The sequence below is a fragment of the Rhagoletis pomonella genome, unplaced genomic scaffold (genome assembly GCF_013731165.1).
Source record: "Rhagoletis pomonella isolate Grant_MI unplaced genomic scaffold, Rhpom_1.0 Rhpom_scaffold_00004, whole genome shotgun sequence".
In the NCBI taxonomy this organism is placed as follows: domain Eukaryota; kingdom Metazoa; phylum Arthropoda; class Insecta; order Diptera; family Tephritidae; genus Rhagoletis; species Rhagoletis pomonella.
The window spans coordinates 30680370-30700928 of NW_023458558.1; the positions used below are offsets into that span (position 1 = coordinate 30680370).

At 34.6% G+C, this 20559-nt stretch overlaps 1 protein-coding gene and 1 long non-coding RNA gene across 2 annotated transcripts in view; one reads left to right on the forward strand and one right to left on the reverse strand.

Annotated features, from left to right (window-relative positions):
* Positions 1 to 20559, forward strand: part of LOC118737438 — a 481479-nt gene that overhangs the window by 379489 nt on the left and 81431 nt on the right. The gene's annotated exons all lie outside the window — the stretch shown is intronic.
* Positions 1 to 20559, reverse strand: part of LOC118737435 (homeobox protein Hmx) — a 38969-nt gene that overhangs the window by 2444 nt on the left and 15966 nt on the right. Inside the window, exon 2 of the mRNA XM_036467924.1 lies at positions 5452 to 5561. Within this exon, the coding sequence (XP_036323817.1) occupies positions 5452 to 5561 (110 nt within the window). The remainder of the gene's footprint in view (positions 1 to 5451; positions 5562 to 20559) is intronic.

Sequence of the window (20559 nt, forward strand, 5' to 3'; positions counted from 1 at the left end):
GCAGGAATTTCGCATTACGTTCTTAGGCAAATTGATGTTAGGCATTTTCTTCGCCGCCATCTCCAATTTACGGAAATAGAAAATCACAACTAACTTAAAGCCTACACCTTAGTGCACTCAAATTTAGTGGATTCTGATTTGTCTGCATTAAAAAAAAATAAGTTTTTTTTTAAGTTTTGCGTAAAGTTTGAACATCGGCAGATGGCATCTGAATACTTTAATATTTAATTTTCAGCTCTCATTGCTGCCAAAGCGTTAATTCCGATCCCAGTCAAAATTTTTGTTGTGTGGTTCATTCCCTACCAGAACCTTACCAAAGCGTTCGATGTATAATGCACTTGAAAAGTTTAAGGGTATCGTTTGCTTCTCAGTAGGTATTGAGCTAAGGTAACAGCAGACAGATATGGAAGCTATTCAGTACGCCTTTGGAACATCGTGTCTTTAAATCTTTTTCCTTTTTCGCTATTCTAATTGTTTTTCGAAAATTTTTTTCCGACTTTCTAGGGAGGTTTTTGGTATCGTTTATCTTTTTTTTTATTCTTCAATAGTCGGTAACTTTTCTGGATTTACCCGCGTTCGCCGCGTTTGATTTTTCGGAAACTCTAGGAACTTTTTCGTGACTTTTTTTGAAATCTTCGGAATTTTTAACAAGCTTGTTTTCGAGACATTTCAGAACTGCTTCCGGTCTTTTTTAATTTTTTGAATATTTTGGTTCGTTTTAGAGCCTTCAGGCCCCAAAGAACTATCTTCCAATCTTAACTTCGCCTTTTAAGGATATGCCGAAATGTTCAAAAGAAAAAAATTATTGATTAATATTCGACTTGTATTTTAACTTTTAATAATTTTTTACGTTTTTTTTCGCTTTTTCCGAAATTTTCTCGGAGTTTTTCTTATTCCCCATGTTTTATCATTCGAGATTTTCCCAAATATTTTGGGTGTTTAACGGATATTTTTGTCATTTTTGCGAGGCCTTTCTGAAGTCGTCACGCTTTATTTTTTGGATAAATAAATGCAAAAAAAAAAAAAAAACAAAAAACAAAGTAAAAGTTAGCGAATATTATTGGGTTTATCGGCATAGATTCGATTTTTTTTCCGACTTTCGAAGGTTTTCTCGCGATTTTTTCTGCACCGTTATAAATCGTCATGAGCACAGTCACTAACTAGAGATGGTATTTTTGGCATGAAATATTTTCATTTTTTACCATGCGTGGCATGTTTAATATCAAATTACTTTGCAGTAAATTGCATAGTTTTGAATGCCAATTAACAATTAGTATAAACATATGTAGTCTAATCTAATATGAGTATTGCAGATATCTGTGCGAAGACATATTTACACTCGCACTATGTTGGAAAGCGAAACTGTCACTAAATACGTTTGTATGTATATAAATATGTACTCGTATATACCTACATATGTATGTATCTTGGTTGTGGCAAAACCTCTACAAGTGCCCCTCCAAGAAATTTTACCTACTATTTAGAAATATTCATACATATCAATCTACATACATGCAGTTGTGCGATGAATATAATAAAAGCGCAGTCAGGTTTAGATAGAGGGCTATTTTATGTTCGGTATCCGCTATTAAAATTTTCTACTTAATATTTTTGGTTAACTTCTACCGAAAAGGGCCAGAGTGGCCTATGATGCGTGGAATATAAAGATAAATTTTGTTTAAAAAAGTTACTCACTAAATTTTTCTTTTTTTCTGGAGAGAAGAATTCGATGTATATATTGATTTGGGGGTTTCTTCATCTTTATGCCCTGCTTAAATTTTTCGTAGAACATTTTAACTCTTCATCTGCCATTTTTAGTGAGCTCACATAGAGTTTCTTCAAAATAAGGGTCATAATTATTAAGGATTTAAAATGTTCTGCGAAAATACTGCTTCTTGAATTTTACTAATGGTCTCTATACACTAAAATTATATTTGAAGTCAATATTCATATAAATTTATGCGTATAACCCACTATAAAAGAAAATTGTGGACGAGATAAAGCAAAATTTTGACCCGATACTAAAGCATAAAATTTAAATGGTTTCACAGAGTTCTTAAGAATACTTTTTTCAAAAACCCCTGACTTATCGAAATTTTCGAAGATCATTCGACATGGCCTTACCCTACAATATTAATTTTTTGAAACTTTAAAATTCAACCCCGTTCAGGGAGCATAAGGTAGGTAATAGGGAGTGAGAATGGGATCTAATTCATTTTGTTTTTGTTTTGTAGTCATTTACGGTTTCAGCGGTTTTGTACGGTCATATTCGTTGTCAGCTACCCATAAAGCTAGAAATACTGAGGTTTAGCCCCTGGATTACAACATTTTTATGTTGCGTCTGTGTAATATATGTTCAAAAAAAAATTAAAGCACCTGAAAAATTTCACTTTGAGACAAAATTAAAAAAAAAAATAAATAAATTTTAATAAAAATTATGAAGGATATATCTTAAACGTACGATGCAGTTCGATTCCCCATACCCGAAATAGGGTGATATCGTCTTCTCTGGCCACGTCTTTGAAGGTTTTTGACAAAAAAAAAAACTTTTACCATGTAATAATTTAAGCTTCATAAATTTTGCCTACAGGGTTATTCGAATGCCATTAACTGAATGAATACTTGTATATGTTTGCAATTCTACGCTATTTGGCTAAGTACTCACATTCCAACAGCGATAATAACGTACAAACTTAAAGCCAATTTACATGAACAAATTCAATTGCAATTGTAGTTACTTAATTCAAGGGGCCAATTAAATAGGCTTAAACTATTGGTAATTCCCGAATTCACACCGCGCCTCGCAAACCCCTCCTCCACATTGCGAAAATTGCCCGCACCACAATGCATTCACTCAAATGAACGCTTTTAACATTCTATTTACATACACACTACATGCACTTACACCCACCCACCTGACTGTCGATACACCCACCCGACGAGCAGTCCAGCTTAGATGCATATACATATATGTATTACATATCGATATGTGTGTATATACATATGTACAATATATGTTACATAGTACATTCGTGTTTGACCATTTATGGGCGAAAAACCTTTACCAATGTACTGCAATGCACATAGTACTTAAGCAACGTAACTTAATGCCTGCTACAAATTGCAATTAATTGAAAACCGAGCGATGCACCAGCAAGCAATTCAATGCGTTGTATGCATGCATGAGCCTAAGTGCTCTTGCCTTCGTTGCTAATGAATTTTCGTGCTTAGATACTCACGTGTGCTTGTTTGTGCAAACACTTTGTATGCCTCAAATTGCAATCAATTGTGAAAGGTAGTATGTAAGGTGAAGGCGAATCGGCGGTGAGACTTAGGCGACACTCAAGAATGCCACAAAGAATTCGACGATTATGCAAAGTGGCGATTAAGCAACAAGCAATGGCTTTTCGTAAAAGGTATTTGAAGAATGCTTGTGAATTAAGTACCGTTAGTTGGTGTCAATTCACTTGTCAAAGACATTGCGCGAATTCCGCAAAGCATTAGAATGTTGCACGCAGTGCTAAGCGCAAGTATGACGTAGTACGAGTATGTATGTATTTAAAAAACAAAAAACAAAATGGGGTGAAGAAAGCTCAAGTGCGGACTAACTTACCAGTGCACTAAGGTCAAAATGTCTGTTTTTCTGGTCAAAACTAATTACGGCTAGATAAGTAGATGATTTAAAACACATGAGCTTTTTATTAATCTGCATTTAATTTCCCACACTTTTGGAAGAGAAAAAATGTTAACCCTCGCGGATCGAAAGTTCTAAATTGGCCACTTTTTAATTTTATTTTTTTAATATGTTTGAATGCAGTTATTTTAACATTCGCATGAAAGCAGAACCGTTTAAATAGTGCAATTTTTGAAAAATGTTGCCAAACTATATATTTCTTGATACCTGAGAAATGTGAACTTCTTTCTTAATTTGTCCACTGAAAAGTTAAAAGCAGCAACCTTTGCAACAACTAGTAATTGAATCACTACAAACAGTATCACGATAACCTAGGAATATTGCCGTTTTCTCAGAAATCTTTTACACACTCAGAAAAAAGCATTTCCTTAAAACAATAAAATAGTATCCTTATTTTAGAGTTACTGTTTTTTCCTTAATATTACGAAAAATTAACTCGATTAGAGAAGTTTTTATTTTTATTTTATTCAGGTTCATGCTATAAATAGGGCGTCATTAATTTGAGGAAGTAAATTTACTCAGGGCCAAATTCACAGTACATAGTTAACTCCGAATCGGCAGTCAACTACAGATTTTCACTACAAAAAGTAAGTAATAATTTCCTCAATATAAGTAATAATTTCCTTAAATAATTTTGAATTTTGTCAGTGCTGTTAAGACAAAGTTAATTGCTTTCTCGGAAAATGTCGGCGGTGGCGTCGCTTGAAGACTATTGCTTCTAGTTCTGAGATCGCAGGTTCGAGTCCGGTTGGAGGTGGTTAGATTAAGATAAGTCAATTATTTCAATTTAAATATAAATTACAAATTGTAAAATTTATTTCATAGATGGAAAAACCTAAATACTGAAATACCATAAAAAATAAATAAAATATTAAAAAAAAAAAAATCCTGCTCTGGGACTCAAATCTCTCGACAAGCATTCTAGAGCTTTGCTCTGTCGACCATTGCCACTGTCCGAGCGCCCCGAGCAAGATTACACACTTATTCCTTTCACAGGGGGTGAAAAGGCAAGTAAATTTTTCCTAAAAACTAAGGAATTGTGTTTTCCTTAAACTAAGCCAAATCGTTTACTTATATTAAGGCAGCCATGTCATTGGAGCCATTTTAAGGTAATATTTCCTTAGAATAATATACTTTTTTCCTAGCATCTAGAAATTTTTATTCTGAGTGTATGGACTCAAATAGAAAATCTTCTTCTCTTCTTACATTTAAGGACCACCCTAATATACATACATTTCAGTGTTCCTTCAATTTCAAATTTTTTCTGCAAACAAAATAAAGGCAACCACGAAATTTACAAGAAATAATATTGAAGAGATTTAATTTTTTTAATCGCAAAATTTCTGCAATATTTTTACTTTGACCAGCCATAACTCAGCGAGTTTATTAATTTATTTGAATAAGTCTCACTAATACATATGTAAAAATTTATCAGATTTCGAGTAAAATTTTGTACGAATTTTTGCGGTTAAAAGAATATATGTATTCTTTTTTCAAACTCTGGCAGCGATCCCCAAAAATTTTGTTTAAAAATTTCAAATTAAATTATACACAGTTTGAAGGCAATGTATTTGTAAGGCGTACTCCGAATCACAAGAAATCTCATCAATATTTTTTTTATAAGCCACTTTTCAACACTTGCAGTAGAAAGGCTAACAAACCATTTAAATGCACTCCCAATACAAAAACAGTTTGTTTAATCAATAGCGTAATTACGACGCATATAAATTTACCAATATCGATAAGTAGTTACTTACCATGTGTGGGACTATGAAAAGGCATACGTTGCGGCGCCCATGGCCAACCTGGAGGACACAGTGCTGCATAACGACCAGCTAAAGCGCCCCATTGTGATATGAAACCCAATCTGCAATTAAAAGAAAGCACCAAATGGAGATGATTAGTGGGAGGTAAGATAGAAAAAGGGTAATTTTTATTTTTATAATTGATTAATGAATGAAAAGTATTGCGAATGAATGAAAATGGAGTAAATAAGAAGTGGTAAGTATGTACTAATGTATGTATGTACGTATTTATAACAAAAGCCGAGCCATTCATACATGATTAAATTACGGCGGGTCAATTTAACAGTTTTTAATTAACACCGTTATGTTTAAACTGTATTAGTTCCTTTAAATCAAAAAAGTTTGCGCAAATATTTAATGGTCCTCCTACTTCGCTTATAGCGATACATAATTTTATTGGCTTGATTTCAACCTTCAAGAATTTTTGCACACCCATACATCTGCATTTATATGTGCATACATACATTCATATGTAACTATGTTTATAAATGTGTATAAGTAACTTAAGAGCCGTTAATGAGGACATCGCTTACTGAGAATTATTTATAAACATATACATACATACGTATATACATATACATGCCTTTTCGTATAAGTTCTAACGAACTTTTCTTTTACACTCTTTACCGTTGGCTTACACTTATGTACATACATACATATGTAAGTACATTGGGGTGGGCCAAAAAAGTCAAGTCGGATTTTTAATACTCTCACCCTCTAGGATTGTTCTATATCGAAAAAATCATCATCAATCTTATAATTTTGAAATCAAAAAATACTTAGAGGAGTCGCTCAAAGCGCTCAAATTTTTCCATGTTTTTTATATGGGGAAAAAACCTTTACCGCCAAAAGCCTCAGTTAATACAATGGAGGAACCAATAAAAAATCGCTAGTACTAAAAAATGATTGAATAAAAAATTGGGTAATGTTATTGGAAGTCTCCTGAAGAGAACCAGAGTTTTCCGATCGAAAAACATTGATTTTTATGAATTCTATACCATTTCTACGAAAAGAGTTTTTTCCCCATATAAAATACAAGGAATTCTGTAAACTCATTGAGCGACCTCTAAATAATTTTTGATTTCAAAATTATAAAATTGCGGTATATTATTTCGATATAGAACAACATTTTACATGCATTTTTAAAGCACCCTAATGTACATACATACATATGTGTACAAACATACATTTGTTCCATGCTTGAATGACTAGCAGAAAACAAAATCTGTGCCGTCTTAAAATAGTAATATGAAAACAAGGGATCGCTGCCAAGGCTTCTTTCGTCAACAACAAATTCATCCCTTGCACAAGTGCTTTTACACACTTAAAAGCTCCTCCCCAGAGTGGCGCGTACACACACACATACATACATACATACATACACAACATACGTAAACACAACGGATGCCTCAAACTTGCTACTTTTATGAACAAGCATACATATGTACACACATACACACGTAAACATCCTTATTGCCCACGACGACGCTTCCTCACTGCCACACGTTCATCTTGAACAGCTTCTTCGCATTATGGCGCTTTTTCCGCTCGCCCGCGCCAAAAAGCATCTTAATAAACACATTTTATTTATTTATATCATGTGCTAAATCAAACTTTCAACTTGAATCATTCAACACACAACCACACACACACACACACACACGCACACCCACACACAAAAGAACAACACACAGTTGAGTAGCTGAAGATGCTTAGGGCAGCAGCCATCCAAGTAAAGCAGTGTGGGGGCGGGGGGCTACAATTGAGGGTTGCACTGTTTTTGTGCAGCAACGAAGGGTAATTTGTGGGTCGTGTTTGGGTAGAAAGAGGGGGTGGCAAATTAGGGGAAGGGTGAGATTGGTTGGTTTTTGATTTCTAATGACTGAGGCACTTAAGTGATTTTGTTAAAGCGAGCAAATTTCGTGCTAGCGCGGGTGGGCGAGGATGATGGTGATGACTGGCTTGTCGAAAGTTATACGAGTGCAGCATAAATCTGCTCAGAGTAGGGTCGGTTAGCTCTGGCAGCGAGGTTAGTCGGTTTTTTATGACAGCTTATAAGTAGAATATTGATTGAGATATTTATCTAATTTGCTTTGATTTGGTTTTACCCAGGAGCGTGTGGATGTGCGGCACATTAGGATGTCCCAGCGAAAAGAAAACAAAATGCTGTTGACCCGAGCGAGTTAGAAAAACTATTGAGGGATTCACAACGGTGTCGTAAGCGTCCTCTTGTTGCATGTTGTGAACTTTAAAAGCTTAAACAAATATTTAGGGGATTTGAAATTACAGCCAACTATTTTTTAACACTGCGAAGATTCATAATATGACTTGAATAGTACTTTGCGTAGTATATTTTTTAGGGGTTTAAAGTTTACGACATACAACAATACAATAGTTACGACAACTGTAAACGCAACTGTTGTAAACGCAAGGTTATACATACAACTGTCAGAACTTCCGGACTTACTTGCGTCAAAAGTGGAGAGTTGTCCTACGTTCCTTGATTCCGTCGACGCAAGAGTTGTCAATCTGATACTCCCTATGCAAACATACACATTCTACTCATAAATAAAAAATTCAAACTTTGGACGAAAATTTTTGGAATTTTTGTAAATGTTGTATATATCTGAGTCCTTGGTCTTTATGGGTTGGGTTAAAGCGCACACAATATTCTTAAGTAAAAAAATACCAAACAAAATTTTTACTTGAAAAACATTGTGAATATAAAATGTCACCAAGCAGTTTTTTTGAGTTACTGTATTTGTCTATAATAACTCCAGTTGATTTTTTTTATAATGATGAAATTTCTTTATTACCTTTAGTTAAATCACTTTCACTTTTGGATGAAGGAAACCGAGAACACCATATAATTAGTTATATAAAAAGTTCCTTATTAAAAAATTTCCATTTTTATTTAAATAGCTAGAAAAAATAGAACCAATCTAAGTTTTTATTAAAAAAAAAAGCTAAAAATTTTATTGGTAGATATTTTCTAGGTTTGATAGATTTTTTTCAAGTGGATGGTAAATGACTATAAGTGACTATCGGGTAAAGGCAAAGGCATCGTATTTTCAGGGATAGTCGTCGGACGTTCTAGCTTTAATTAAAGCCTAAGTGGAAAAAAAACCAATTTTTTGACACTTTTACCACGTATTTCTCCAAATCTGTAGCTCATTACGGATTCGTAATCAGCACAAGAAAGTTTGTCAAAATCAGTTTTAACATTTAATTGATGGCCTTTAAGAACTGTATTAAAATTGATTTTCAATAAAGAATTTTTTTTAAAAAGTTTACCCGAAAATCTATGAAGACTTTTTATATAACCCAATTTATTAAAAGTTACGGCGCGTGAAATTTAAAACTTCACTGACTTATTAACCTGCCCTCGTATTTAACACGGTCCTTAACATTACATATGTATATACTAATATATAGTTTAAAGTACATTAATGCCACGTCATTGTTAACTCATTTTGTTGCAAGTAAAGGGTTGCTTTTACTTTTTCAATGTTACTATGCAAGCTCCGTATTTGTACTTTTCTATATTCATTTATAGTATACAAAAGTATTTCATATATATATTTACATACATACATACATATCTACATAAGTATCTAAATGAAGAAAAGTTAAACGTTTGAAAATCTCCACACTGCAAAAGGGGAATTAAGAGCAAAGCATTTGCCCACTCAGAATAAAAGTTTCACTTTTCTTCATCTATTCATATTCTTTGTTCATTTTCTCCGTCGGTATACGTACATATATACACAGAAAAAAAGCACCTAATAAAAAGGAACAAAACTAATAAGATATTCTACGGTTTTTTATTGAGAAGATATTCATCATGCAAATTTGTATAATAAAACCAAAAATAAATCGTTTGGTTTTTATAAGGTTGTCTAATTAAAACCTAAAAATTGGCATAAAAAAGTTAACGCCGACCTGTTCTCGACCTCGGGACCTACACACGAAATCAAGAAGAAATCTCTATGAAATTTTCTTCGCTTTTTCGTCTGTTTTACCCTTTAGCCCAGAAATTTTTCATAAAGACACTCTTCTTGTTTATATGTGTCATATTTTTCGCTGTGTGCATATCTTATCGATCTATCCCCACAACTTTACAACCTGTCGGCTTTGCACTTATTGTTACCAATATTTTAATGCGAAAATATATTTTTAATACTGCCTTTTTTTAAGCTTCTGTTTCTTAAGAATTGTCACTCAATCAAATCAATCCAATTAAGGTTGTCGCTTATTCGTTGAAATTTCCGTCCAACTCAGCAGGTTGCAAAGGTTTAAAATTTCCCTGCAAGCATTATTATTGCCTTTCTTATTTTTTGTTGTTGTTGTTGTTGTTTTATAAGCCACTTTTAATGCGATAAGCTAGTACTTTTGACTTTTCGTATTTTTATTGATATGCCAGTGTTAAACGCTTGACATTTGATAAGCGAATTCCCACAGATATAAATGCATATATGTAGATATGCATACATATATGTAGATATATATTTGCTTGCACCCCAAAAGAGCAAGCGATTTTTACACTTATGACTCAATAAATTGGCAGCACCTTAAGAGAAACATTTTCACACAACCCCTTCATATGACCAAAGTTGCTTGCTACTTTGCTACTTAAAGGTAGTATTAAGCAGCAAGAATGCGGTTTTCCCACAACCCCTTCAAAATTCATTTACGTAAAAGTAGTGTAAATGTTTTTAATTATTTGCATACTTCGTTGCTACGACACCAGCCAACTCTACTCCATTCCGGCTGGCTTTTTGTAATCTACTCTTGCACTTTATTTTATGGCATTTCGCACGTTTCTCAGTTGCCTCCCATTCACCCGCTTTGCATGTAATTTTAATACTCGATTAAAGCCAACAAAAGTCAACGCTAAAACGTTTTAAATTGCAAGCAGCCAACGCAGTTTGCGCCCTTATTGCTTAGCCGCCCTTTCTTTATGCAAACAGTCTGTTAACCTCTTTGACCACTCGTCGCTAGTGACCCGTACAGTCTGTCTCCTGCGACTGTGATTTTTTGTGTGCTTCTCCTGCAAATACCCCCCCCCCCCCTCTGCGCACTCTTCTCTGCTTACAACTTTTACTCACACCCACGTTTGTCGGGTCAATGTGTTCACCACCGCCACCTGCATATTTGTTGTTTTAGTTTTTTGTATTCTGTTTTTCTGTTTTTTGCTTCTTTTCCTCTTTTCTTCTCTGTTGCATTGCATTTTGTCTGGCTCGCTAGCTTTACTAGAGACATTCTAGTCAACCGAAGTGACCAGCTGAAAATTACGACATTCACATTGCCCTGACCTCTTTCGGTTTTGGCCAAGGTAACGAAAAACCCCAACAGCAACAACAAGAATGTATGCAATGCAGTGAAATCAGACCACTAATAAAATAAAAGTATCACAAAATATATGCAGCAATGTGAAAATAAAAGGTAACAACAACAAACCTTTAATGCATTGCGAAAAAAGCTAAACTTAGCGTAAATAAATCAATACTTGCCGTATCAGTTTCCAATTGGCGGCTTGGGTGGGGTGATGTGGCTCGAAAGCCGCAGTGGATTGCGCTGAGTGGGAAAAATTCTTACCTTTCAATGGCTGCTAAAAACAAATTTTATTGCTGCGGTGCAACGGTACAGCGCTGGCATATACATACATATGTAAGTGCAAAAGAAGCGTTCATTCGGTGGCTTATTTCATTGCAGATTAAAATAGCAGACAATTGAGCCGTAGACGAAAAGCAGAATCAGCGGCTATTCGTTCATTTGAATGTATGGCTTGTGGCATGTGTAAACAGTTGTCTAAATGCTTAAGCAGCAGTTTAAAAACAATTGGCTTAGTAGCTTTGTATTCGGATGAAACTATTATCAGGCCATAGTAGTATTATTCGACATAAAATAAATTTAAAGTAGAACTATGTACTTAAATTTTTTGTGACTTTATTGAAGGAGCAAAATATGTTTTACCGACACACTTGTGTTTGTAATTGGGACCCTTTGGCACTCTGTGGCAGTTTGATAAGTCAGTGATGTTTTGAATTATCCTCAAGGATAAGCGTTTATGTGAGAGTCAATACGCATATCGTATATCTGCTGTTCATGGCACGTGCTTTTGAAGGTCTTCCATGAAGGCTGCCCATCACTGGTATAATTAGATTGCTTTATGCATTCCTGTACATAACGGGTGATTTTGACAATACGTTTTACGAAGGAATATCGACAGCTATGGTGAGGAAGGATATTCCAAGCTTCTAACTGCTAGATCATAAGAATATTGAAATCCAGAACTATAATAACGAAACTACGAGACAGTAAGCTAGCTGTCCTCAAGGGAAAGTCTTATCGCCCCTTATATTGTGACAGATTGGCAGCTGCGCTCAGATTAACGAAAGACCTTTGTGCTTCAAAGGGATTGTCAGTAAACCCCATTGAAGTCCACAAAAAAAGGAAAGTCAACTTGTCTAAGCCCACCTTTGCAGGGAAAGAAATTGAGTTCTCAGTAGAGGCGAAGTAGATAGAGGGAACACAGACGAAAAGGCTCTATTAAAACTCACAACTTTCGAATGTTATCAAAAAACCAACAGCGCCGTGTTATGCCTTTCAGAGACTTCATGGTAAAAAATGGAGAACATCACCCATCGTCGTCGAACCTGTTGTTACCTATGCCGCACTGGCCTAAGGAAGTTAGCGCGGGCTACACCATTTGATCTACGTTGGCTTTGCATGAGCTATGCGCACCTGCCCAACGGATTCCCTCAGTGTCCTTACAGGCATACCATAATTGTCGATTCTGTTTGAAAAGGAGGGCTACAGGAGCGCCCTTCGGCTGTCCAATGTAATCAAAGCATGAAAAGTGTGGGTCTTCGTGGTCACTTGGAGCTCGAATCTTCGAGAAATGCCTGCCAATGGACACATAGCCAACCATATTCCACGTATTCACTATCGAGGTCTGTGTTCGAGAATGTTGAATAGCCTTTGCAATTGAAGTGGTAGTGTGAAAGCCACCGAAATTTCGACATTTTTCTCGATCTTCAATAGCATTCATTAGTAAAAACGACTATTTTTCGCAATACATTTTCTTTATATTACTATTTTATTAGTAATTATTAAACATACTATTGATTTTCCCAGTTTAACTCGAAAGAAAGACTATTAATAAATATCTTATATATATTTTTTGATCTAGAAAATTGGTGTCTAAGAGACTCCATGCCGGAAAAATAGAGAAATTTTAGTCAGGTCAGGTGCGGAGGTTTAAATGCGTTAAAGTCATTGAGAATGGTATCAAGGCTTTTAGATAGTTTTAAAGCTTTTTTGTACCACCTTGTAGCCAACAATAAAGTAACGCTGCATCGTACATAAAAGGAGATTATATTGAGATATAAAACGCCTTTAAAAAAAAAAACTCAAAAACCCAGCGACTTATAAAACTTTCCAAGCTTAGATGCGAATTACTAGATCAAAACTAAAAGCGCCAATCACCCAAATGACTGTAAAAAAATCTTAGATACGCATCCGTTTAAATTTTTATTATAGCGTTTTCTTTTTTGCGGAAAAGAAAAAGCCATTTGAAAACACTAACTCTTACTAAGCTTATGGCATCTTTACCCATTTACAGTTGCATTTAGTATACATACTTACATACATACACCTATGTATAACTAACGCAGAAAGTATGAAAGTAGTACTGGTTTTGCTTCGATCATTCAAACAGATTGCGAAATGCGGCAATAATAGCAAAAACCATAGAACAAACAAATAGCTTAACGTCAAGTGGAAATTATGACGTTTGTGGGGTTTCATGAAACGTTTTAATGTTTTCATTTGCTGAACGGGTTTATGTTTACATCGTCAATTTAGAAAGAGCTTATTGAGAGGCTTTTATTTACTCTAATAGGCATGCAAAGGCGAGGTTTTAGGGCGCATGGAGACAGACAAATATATGTACTTACAAAAACTCTTTAGTTCTAAATGGAATTTTCTAAATACTACAGCTATATTGCATACATACTCGTATAAGTATGTACATATATTTGATTTTGTGAAGAATTATAAGTACATATGTATGTCTTTGCACTAGCCCCTTTTTTACTGGCGTTCACTGTGCTTTGCTCATTTACTAGCAGCATTTTTAGCATCTTTAGACAAAATTGTGGTATGTATTCAGTTTTGTAGCGCATTTTAAGTATCTTGGACTTACCGTTGATTTTTGGTATTTTTTTTTTTTTATTGACGGTGCTCCACATTTTTTTCATATAAAAAAAACTCCAAAAATTAACTGCCAAAAATGAAGGGTAAGTTCTAGCATCTACAGCCCAAGCTTTTTTGGGGCTTATCGCTTTTTCGCTCTGTAACAATAAAACACTGCCACAGGAACAAGCCTGGGGTATCCCCCCCAAAGCAGCAATCTTGAAACATACTTACATATTGAACTCGCATAATAATAGTACGTAAAGACACAAAAGCTTGATATCTCAAATTCCTATAATGAAAAAAGTGGACAGTAAAAAAATAAAATTACCATGAAGTTCAAAACAATATAGTCATTCATTATGTCTATTTCCAAGTCGCCTTTTTCGATTTTATATATGTACATATTCAACACATATGTATATGCACGTACATTAGGGCGTGTCACATCGTTCGGACAAAAGTTTCACGACAAATCGTAAGAATTTTCGGTTTTTTATAGATAATTGTAAGAGAAAATGTGAAAGAAACTTAAAACCGGAAATGAACTTTCAGCCTGCGCATTTTTTAAATTTGTGCGTTCTACATATGCCAGTTTTACAAAGTGTTTTTACACTTTGTTACAACTAATGGATAATGCCTATATGTCAGTTAATATCATTTTTAAACTGTTTAATCATTTAAAAAAAGTTTATAAGACAGGAAAAAACTTCTTATAGCCAATTTATTTAAGTATTTCGCAAAACTTTGAATACAACATTTTGCGTGTTCAAAGAAAAGCAAAACTCCACACAAACCAAAGCGATTCAATCTTTATTGCAAGATTTCGTACTAACTTTATCCTTTTTGAAACAATGTATTTAAAATTTCTCGCCCCTCCTGTATCAAAATATGAGTTTTCATAAAAAGTGGACTTAGCCGCGCTAAGTTAGCGATATTTACCACGCACAAATACACCCCGTGCCAAAATTATAAACGCACCACTAAAACTCAAGCTTTTTCGGCAGATTTCGTAGAAACATTTTAGGTATACAGTAACTTTAGTAAATTAAACTACAAAAAAAATATAAAAGTGAAAATAAAAAAATTAAATAAATTTGTTTGACTTTTTGACGATTCTCAATTTGTAAGAAAAAAGTATCAAGCAATGCTTTAAGCAAAGAATCAAGCTCATTTCCTCTAAGGCTTAGCTTTATCATGTCGATAAACAAATCGCATGTGCTTTGTAAATATTCGACAGAGTTCTAAAGAAACTTCTAAAATCACTCAAACTAAACACTTCACTACGAACTCAAAAATATTTATTATATTTAATACTTTCAGACGTTGTACGATTATTTAGCTAAATCAGTGATTCCAAACAAAAGAGCTACTAATGACCGAACAATAGGCTGATGCCTGAGAATCCTTTGAAAAACACAACAATGTAGTCGGAATGCGTCGCGTCGACAAACAAGACTAAATGAAAATGTTGCCAAATGTCAATGCAATATTTACACTGAACGAACACATTTATGCATGCGCACATACATATATATGTACAACAACAGGGGGGGAAACAAAAAGAGTGTTGGCATAGATTTCAACATTATAAGACCTAATAAATAGTTCAGGTAGCTAATAAATGTTTTTGAAAACTACCTTCCTACATTCTTACATACATACATATACACGCATGTACGTATGTATGTATTTGCATCAATTTTTGTGCGTACAAGCTGTAATCCCGCTTAATGACGCCAGCATTTTGTGCCCCGGCGGCAACAAATTCATTGAGGAGTAAAAATTTTAGTGTTTAAGCTGCTGTTAATATTTTGTTATTTTGCGGTTGCTATAGGACTACCACTCAAGTGCTATTGGCATGCATACATACATACATACATATGCACAAGCCCATGTATGTATGTATGTATGTATATGCAGCTGGGCATTTGCTGTAACCGGCAGTTAGCCTAATCGTTAACCCGCAACTTGACGGTAACGCAGCGTGTTGACACTTGAAAATGAGAATGTCAAATAAACGTATGCAAGGTATGCATGTATTAGTGTATCCTTGTTCACTAGGCTGGGTCGCGAAAAAAGCTAATTTGAAAGCTCACTTTGAGACGATTTGGGAACGTATTGTACGAAAAGTAACGAAGGCCTCACTTCAACAAGCGGCAATTTCAATGGCCAACCAAATATTTTCGCATATGTCTCTAGATTTGTAATAGGCGTTACTAATGGTATTTTCATTTCTTCCAAAAAATGTCGCCTTTTGATTGCCCCTTTTTGCTTTTCGTGTTCGATTCTAAAATAAAGTCAAACGGTGAGAAATTTTTCTGTGTTCGTTTCATGAAATATAACACTCTAGTCAAGCAAAAAAGGCACATTTTCTGCCCTTTGCCCTGAAAATTATTGGTTGTTTAAAAAGCCAATATTTTTAAATGTGTGAGCTAGACAAGGACAAGAAGACTAAAACGTGCCCTTTTAAAGTGTTGAGTGCAACATTAAACGCTTCTTGCACCGTGGAAGGGAAACCTTTTTCTTTGAGAAACGAAATCACCATAAGAGTTGGAGTACAATTAAACAAAATTGCTCGGCTTCCCGTAGCCAAATCGTTAATTCCATACGCATATTAATTATAAAACGTTGCGTTTAACATATTTTGTGCATTAAAAGAGCACTTTATAAAAACTATTGCCTACTTCAAAAAGCAAAATGTAACAGCATTAATAAATCATATTTCCCACAACTTTAACGAAAAAAAAAAACTCGACCAACCCTTCAGAAAAAGGACGAAAATTTTGCAAAAACCAAAACCTGTCAAACCACAAAAGTCCACAAAACAATTCATTAAAAATTACCAACATTTGCATGAGTGTGAGGATTGCAGCGCACGAATATACATACACACATACATACATACAAATAAACCAAACGCCTATCTGCATGGAGTTCAGTGTACATGCAGCAACAAGAAGAGGGTGGCCTATGTCCAAAGCTTTCGCCTTTGACGTGCGGAAGTGGAAGTGGGGTAAAACAAAAGCAAAACCATTGACAACGCAGCTTGTATGCGAGACATTGTTATCGTTGTTTTTGCTTAACGCTCCAAGCGACCGGTGGTTAGCTGTTATTTTGCTCGACCGTTTGTGGGGAGTCGTCTACTGTTAATAGCTTAAAATCAACATGGCCACCACAGCATTTCCGCCTCAAATGACACCAAGCGCTCTGCGGATGGAGTAAAAGAAGCCAAATTCATTTGTGTTTGTGTGTGTGTGTGTGTGTGTGAGGCAGCGCATTGCCGCAGGAAAGCAACCAAATGCGCGCCACAGTCATTGGCTTTATTTCACTTTATTTTATAGGCATTTTAGGCAGAGTTAATGGCGGCTACTCTGTCAACACACTACTGCAAGTTTATTTTAAATTGTTGGGGTCGAAATGTTTGTATATTTGGTTTGTTTTTATTTACGCCGAAGGCAGCCGCGAGCAATATTTCTATGATTTACCGCGAAATTCGGTTGACAATTCGCTGATTTAAATGGCCGTAATTAGCACAACAAATAGCTACAAGCTGTACTACTAATAAAATAAAGCTCTTGAAGTGACAGTTTTGACCCGCGGCGGCGGTAGCCTGTTACAGGATATCCCATTAACTAGAAGGTGGAAGGAAATCAAAGAGAAGGGAGGAAAAAGTGCAAAGCATAAATAATAGCCATTGCTTTAAGTGAGCAATACTGGCAGCTTGCTGTCATGGTTGTGCTTGTTGTTGCATTCATTATTAATTTTGTTGCTTAAATTTAAGGACCCAAATTAATCTGCCACAAATTATCACAATTGTCATGTTGCAAACATGAAATAATTTTGAGATAATCTGTAATATTAATTTCTCAGCTGCACGTGCCTGCAACGACACGCCTACCGCCACCCATTGTAGCACTTCGCTGATGGCTGCTGCTATGGAAGCCAAACCACAAGGAACAACAATAATGTTGAGTTTTTTTTTTTAGTAACACGCCTCTCTCCCCCCAGATTTCGATCGACATATGCACTCTTGTGAGAATTATATTTTTTAAATTAAATTGTAAGCGCATTTAAACAACAAAGCAAGCGTTACACGCTCGCGAACGTTCATCAGCGATAAGCATCGCGAGTCAATTCACAAATTGTCCTCAGATGCCTAACTGACTGCTTGTCGCTCTGCCAATCTGTCAAGCAGCTAGTACTATAGTCTCATTTAGTCGACAGCCATTTGGGAATTGGGCCAAGCTGCGCAGCATTGAAATCAAGATCGGTGTTTGATTTCCTTAAACGAAATACAATATTTGCCATTAAATTACTATGGGATAGTAGATACATTCTTATATAAACATATTTGGCTTCCAATATACCATACATACATACATAAATATGTATGTATATGTTGCTATAGATGGTCATACATATGTATGTATGTATGTGTGTATGTTTGTCGCTCAAAAAGGATCAACGACACCGGCGCAAATGTTAATCCCCTTTTGAATGATAAGATTATTTTGCTTTCTACACTCAAATCGCATTCCCTGTCGCCCTCCCCTCCCTGATGCATTCGGCGAGTTGAGCAGCCTCTGCTCCTGTCCTTTTCCATGCGTATGTTTGCACATCTACTACATATTTAAGCAAAAATACAAAATAAAGTAGCGCATAGAACAGCAATTGGATTGTAATTATGCGATAATTACAAATGTAAGCGAACAAAAATCGTATAATATGCGCACTCACACACATGAAGGTAAAGGTTAGAGTTGCGCGTATAAACTGTATACTTGAGTACACTTATGTAAAGGAAAATAGCATTCACTCAAAAAAAGTGGTAATTTTTTCCTGGCGTGGCAAATGATTTCCTCGCACATGTATCTGCGATCACCAACGCACAGTGGTGCCAAACTGGAATTTACTGTTCAAAATAGACCAGAGCTTTCAAATTTTAACCGGCATGACTAATTTCTTTTTATGAAAGCTAATAAAATTTAGATCGAGCCCGACTTTTGAATTCGAATTTTTTTTTTTTAATTTTTTCAGTGCGAAGTGCAATGAAAGCCGCAATTTTGAACGGAGGTAAATAAATGTTACGTAAGGAAACTAGCTTTAATATAGGGTTTCCCAAAAAAAGGAAAAATTGTATAAGCTTAAAAAGAAAATTGAGTAAATTTTCAAAAAATTTCAACAAAATTTTAAACTTTTTTAATACTTTTTAGAAAAATTTTAGGTATGTATGTAGTAGGGCTGCACTCTTAGCCCGTTTGAGTTACTAATTATCTCCATCAAAAAATCGTCGAACACATATTGTAGGGCAGAAAATTACTGACATTGTCAACAAACAAAATTATCAAAAATCAGTTGCTACTTAATACTTGCACTATATTACACCGAATTCGATTGGCTACAAAGCTGTGAACTCAAAGCATTTCTAAGATAAATTAATTTACGAGGGTGCGCGAAATCGGCCGCGGCGCGGGACCGCCGAGGTGTTATGCACTTTTAAAGTTGTATACTATGTTCATAGTATATTAGAAGTGTATTTTGTTTATATTTTTTGGTAAAGCAGTAATTATTTTTAACATTTCTGACATTAAATGGCTTTTCAATTGTGTATTAATTTCAATGACATTATTTCCACAATTCTTCTGACATTATTTCACTTTTGGCCTGTGTATTAATGTCAGTGACATTAATTCCATTGACATTATTGCACGTCACCGTGTTTTTGTTCCGGACACATCAAGAATAATTATCTTCGCGGGCATCGAAAATAAAACCCGACCGCAATGCGTAGAAAATGATTCACCAATTGGTTTTAGCGAATGCAAAAATTTATAAAACATGATGAAGGATATCTTGAAATCCAATAAGACCATTTTTACCGACAAATTTATTTTCTTTCTTAGGTAATCTAAGGCTTTTTAGTGACCGCCGTATGTACTTAGATAAAAATAACATTTAAATTTCTTCCCTTGGATTTTAATAATCTTATTTCTTTTTTTTCAATTAAATATCCTTCACTCAATTTTTTTTTTCATTTTTATGTTTTATTATTTCCTTACTTACTTTTTTCTCTTTATATTAAACTTTTCTTTTTTTATTCTAATGTTATTTTCATTTTTAGATGTTTTAAAGAGACAAAAAAATTTTTTTTTAATTATTTTAATTTTTAGGAATCATTTTTTCCTTCTCATTAATTAAATTTTTTTTTATATAATAATCTCTTAATTTTGGAATAAAATAAAAAGTATTTTTTTTCTTTAATTTTTAGGAATTTTTTCATTATATTTTTAATTTCTTTTTGTATCTATTTTAATTTTAGAAAATTTTTCTGTGAAAAATATATATTTCTTTCATTTCATTTCATTTTTAGAAAATTATATTTTAATTTTTTTCTTTTTTTGAATTGATGTCTTTTTTTAGTTTAAGTTTCTTTCAGTTTTTATATTTTATTGTTTCAAAAAGAAAAACTTATTGCTTAAAGACAAACAGAAAAACGCAAAGACCGTTAGCAGATCTTTCAATTAGTCCATCGAAAGACCGTAAAGAGCTTTCAAGATAACTAATTGCCAGAATTGACAATTGTCCTACGAAAGATTATTGCCTTTCGAAAGGCTGTGGTGAGTTGAAAGGCAGTTGCCTGAATTGCCCTTCAAATGTTTGCTATTTGTGCGTGCACAACTGTATGTACTTTATACCCCTTAGAAATAAGCCACTCGCTGCCGAGATTCATTTACGACTTTGGGTGATTTCCAACGGTCTTAAACATTCGTAACTATACATACATACATGTACATTCACATACACACGCCAAAGCTGGAAATTATGCGCCCAGTTCTGTGCCTACTACGTTTACCACCC